At 35.7% G+C, this 5,000-nt stretch overlaps 1 protein-coding gene across 7 annotated transcripts in view; it reads left to right on the forward strand.

Moving 5' to 3' along the window:
* LOC106875681 (uncharacterized) overlaps positions 1 to 5,000 on the forward strand; it is a 57,737-nt gene that overhangs the window by 51,385 nt on the left and 1,352 nt on the right. For all 7 annotated transcript variants that reach the window (XM_052966530.1, XM_052966524.1, XM_052966528.1 and 4 more), the window contains 2 exons: positions 1,361 to 1,419; positions 3,338 to 3,442. In XM_052966530.1, coding sequence (XP_052822490.1) covers positions 1,361 to 1,419; positions 3,338 to 3,442 — 164 coding nt within the window. The remainder of the gene's footprint in view (positions 1 to 1,360; positions 1,420 to 3,337; positions 3,443 to 5,000) is intronic.

Below are 5,000 nucleotides of genomic sequence, written 5' to 3' on the forward strand. Positions count from 1 at the left end.
ACGATCGTATCCGATTAACTAAAGACTTGTTTTGTTTATGCCTTTCCCTCCGTTTTTTTGTTCTATGTGTGCCATAAATATTGCCATCCGTTTAGAGAAAAATTTGTAGTTTAGAATCAGTAGTTCTTTGACTGCTATTTCTAAATTTTCAGTATGTTGGAGAAGCAACTCAATGCTAATCCCTGTATATTTATGATGATAAATGGTTTTACCGATAAAGGTTTTTTCATACTGAACTACTTGGCAAAATTGTTAATTATTAATTCTATTATTAATTGACGATTCCCTGCCCTTATTCTTGTGTATATATATATATATTGTAGCTTTGTGTCTATGTTTGTCCCCCACTTCCACTTAATAACCGGTGTTGGTGTGTTTACATTCACTAACTTAGTAGTTCAGTAAAAGAGGTCAATAAAAAATAGTACCATGCATAAAAAAGAAAGAATTGGTATCAATTTGTTCAATTAAAATTCTTCAAAGCATAACCCATTGTGGTCGCAGTCTGATGACTGAAAAAGATAAAAGACCCACTAAATTTCTTAGTAAAACTTTAAGCTAAGGGAGATGTTATGACATAGCTATAAACGTCTGGTGTAAAATGGTATTACACAAATAAATAGTTGGTTGTGGTTATCTAAAAATGACCTATCGCAGAAATATATGTTGACACAGAACGCACTCCATACATAGGTACAATACTCAGTATTCAATGTTCAACTTCTGACTGTTAAACCAACACACATCGAACTAACATGGTTAACCAACATGTTCGAAGTAACACCATCAACTACACCCTGACAGTTCACTCTTCTTATTTATTGTAATTGGTTAGTCCACCTTCAGTCACATGGGGGTGTTCAGGTTTCTCCCATAACAGGAGGTAACTTTTGTTCACCTATCTCAGTAATACTATGGTACTGAAACCTCTCACGGTCGCTTTAACTGCTAGAAATGCTTTTAAATCCGATCCTAATGCTGGATATTCAAGAAGCAAATGAAGGGCAGGTTTTCAATCCCGGGATCATCCTGGTTCCAAGAAGGTATAATATGTCTGTCTAGAGCAAATGTAGACTGAGGTACAGAGACAGTTACACTTTTATTAATATAGATACACACATACATATGCATGTATACACACACATATACACATATATGTTTATTTCACTTCCAAATCACACCTGGCATCTTTAAAAAACATGACACATTAGATAAGAAGATTATTACAACTGGAATGTTTCTACTTTTAGATATGCTTCAAGTAACAAAATAGGTTCATTTCATACTCAGTATATTGTGATTAAGAATTTCCTTCCTACTTTCAAACCCTTCAACTGAGCATTGTATTTTCTCTTTCCAGCTTATATTGATGACATGGAAAAACTTTGTTTTAGTATGGCTATTGCATTTCCAAGTATTGTAAGTATCACATTTACCATTTAAACTGAATCTGTATGTTTATTTTGGGAATCCATTTTGTTATTTTACAGATTTCCATATTATTCCAAGCATAACATTCATGGCCTATCTCAGCTCATTTGTCTTTTAAGGCATAGGATCATTTTGCTTTTAAAAACAAAACTTGCCTCTTTTGAAGGTTTTGCCAGCTCAAGATGATTTTCTAATTTCTTACACTTTGGTTTATTATGGTTGTCTTCACTAATTGTATTTATGCAGAGTTGAATGCTTTTTGGTATCTTCAAAGCTTTTGCAGAGTGAGAATGTTATATGTATCAATGGTGGAAAAAATTCTTTTGTAATTTTATTATCATGATATTTGTGAATAGTTTGCATAAGTTCCCAAAATTATATTATTCAAAGTAGAAAACACAATCAGACAAGTGAAGAGAATAAGACTCTAGAATACAACATAACATCTGATGTCTTAAAAGATGTAAAGATTGATGCCCAGGACTCAATAGCTTGTAAATATATGCAAAAACTTTGATGTGTAATAAGCTTTGCTATATCCAACTTACCTTGGCAGGTGGAAGGACATGACAAGTAAAAATCAACCATAACAGATAAAGACTACTTTCACAGTGTGCTGCCAAATTCCTATAATATGTTATCTTTAATTTTTTACTTGTTTCAGTCATTAGACTGCAATCATGCTGGTGAGTGCCTTGAAGAATTTTTAATCAAATGAATCAGCCCCACTACTTTTTTTTTTAAGCCTGGTACTTATTCTATCAGTCTGTTTTGCCAAACTGCTAAGTTACAGGAATGTAAACACACCAGCACCGGTTGTCATGTGGTGGTGGGAAACAAATATATTCACAAAGACACACTCACATAGATATATATATATATATGATGGACTCTCCTATCGGTTTTTATGTATGAGGATTTGACAACCTATTCTTTCTTTGTCGTTCACAATATTTATGTCGAATATGGCATTTGAATCCCACCAATGATTTGCAAAGAAGCCCACATGTTGCAAGTATGAGGACTACGGGTCAGTGCAGGTGGTATATTTGCAGTTGGTTTTCTCGTTTGCCTTGCACCCCTAAACCAGTTGATGCTGGTTGCAACAGAGTTTCTGAAACCATTTTGACATGACAATCTCCATTTTGTTTGCTCCAAGGCTGTTTACTCAAAGGTGTTGTGAGCCAACTTGACTGCTGAGAAGTTCAGCTTGTCCTTACTACTCTCTTGTATGGCTCAATATCATGGACACCCTATTGACAGCACATTAACCAACTAGACATCACCACAAAGGCTGTCTCAGGACAATCTGTGGTTATTCACTAAAAGACAGAATTTCTAATACCAACCTGCTTAGCCAGTGTAAGATTGGTGGAATCGAGAGCTTCCTTATGCATTTGCAATTGCACTGGGCTGGCCATTGTGGTCAGAATGAGTGACAGAAGAATACCCAGTTCTTATGTACAGCCAGCTTGAAAGTGGGCACAGGAATGTTGGTTGGCTCAGATATATATATATATATATATATATATATATATATATATATACTCAGGCTTCTTTCAGTTTCCATCTACCAAATCCACTCACAAGGTTTTGGTCAGCCTGAGGCTAGAGTAGAAGACACTTGCCCAAGCTGCCATGCAGTGGGACTAAACCCAAAACCATGTAGTTGGGAAGCAAGCTTCTTACTACACAGACACATTGCACCTAAAATATATTTTTATGATTTTTATATCGGTGGTGAGAGCAATGAACATTGGAGGTTATCATGGTGGTGTTAAATCAATAGTCAAATTTATTGCAGCTGCTCATTAAAACTGGTTTTGTTGATTTTTGGTATTTTAATGTCTTGTCTGCAACTATATTTTAATTTATTCCCTTTTCATTTTTTCCTTTTTCTTTTTAGTTGAAGGAGGATGTCACAGGTCGCTTACCTGTCTATGCACGGCTGATATCTCGAGGTACAGTTGGTGAAGTACGCTCTGATATCAGCTCCCTGGAGCTATTTGCGGTAAGCTAAAGAATAGATTTCATCCTTCATTGTATTGTTTGTTTTCTTAATTTGTCTGAGCTTTTTGATGTTCTTTGCATTGAATATGGTAACACTAACTTATTTTAATTTTTAATTCTGATGACATTGATTAAATTAAAAGCTTTTATTTTAGTTTGTTGGGTTTATCCCTTCATGGCATTCTATATCTCATTATGTCAGTGCTGGCTGGTTTTCTTTGGTATTAATCATCATCGTCGTTTAACGTCCGTTTTCCATGCTAGCATGGGTTGGACGATTTGACTGAGGACTGGTGAAACCAGATGGCTACACCAGGCTCCAATCTGATTTGGCAGAGTTTCTACAGCTGGATGCCCTTCCTAACGCCAACCACTCAGAGAGTGTAGTGGGTGCTTTTACATGTCACCCGCACGAAGGCCAGTCAGGCGGTACTGGCAACGGCCATGCTCAAGATGGTGTATTTTATGTGCCACCTGCACAAGAGCCAGTCCAGAGGCACTGGCAAGTGTTTGAAAAACAAATCTGCTCCTGGTTTGGCTGCCAGTCTCTTACAGATGACATTTCTGCACTTAATACTGTATGCCAATGAATCAGTTATCACTTTTACAGTGATGTTGCTCTATAATACTTAACTAATGATACCATCCCAGTGAGAGAACCTCTACATGGCTGCTTAGAATTAGCAGCTAATCTCCCTACAAAACACACTCTGTTGTCTTTATAATGGAAGGTTATTTTGCTGAGTTAGTAGTGCAAAATTTTCAAAATGTATCATATTCTGTTAGAAAGTAACCTAAAATGAAGATTAAATTATATCATATCATCATCAACATTGTTGTCATCATTTAACGTCCATGTTTCATACTGGTTTGGGTTGGACTGTTTGACAGGATCCTATGAATTGAAGGACTGCGCTGTGACATGGTTTCTATGGTTGGATGCCCTTCCTGATGCCAACCACTTTACAGTATTTACTGAGTGCTTTATTCGTGCCACCAGCAGTAGTGGAGTTGCATTGCAATATGCAAAACTACAAACTCTGAGGGGGATGGTTTATGCTAGCAAATGAGGGATGCCCTGGTACAAAAATTAAGAAATTTGCAGAAAGGAATTAGACATTTTCCTCTCCCCAATACTAGATGAACCAACAGTCCAACATGAGGTACAGACGAGGGCAGTGGAATCAAACTCAGTTATATATCAAATATACCAACAGTTGGGAAAATGGCACATACAGGAGTAGTGATGTGAAACACCCAAACTGAGAAAGTTAGGAAGACCATGGAGGTGCTCCAGCATGACCACAGCTGCATGGCTGAAATGAAAGAATATATATATATACAAATGATATATATATATTATATATATATAAATAATATATATATATATGTAAATAATATATATATTATATAATGTATAATATATATATATATATATATATAGATAGATAGATAGATAGATAGATAGATAGATAGATTCAAGGTGAATATGGTACTTAAGTTTAAGCACCACAATTAATTATGGTATTATCCAAACAATTCCAAAATAAGGTGATTCA

Source organism: Octopus bimaculoides, chromosome 3, assembly GCF_001194135.2.
Source record: "Octopus bimaculoides isolate UCB-OBI-ISO-001 chromosome 3, ASM119413v2, whole genome shotgun sequence".
NCBI lineage: Eukaryota > Metazoa > Mollusca > Cephalopoda > Octopoda > Octopodidae > Octopus > Octopus bimaculoides.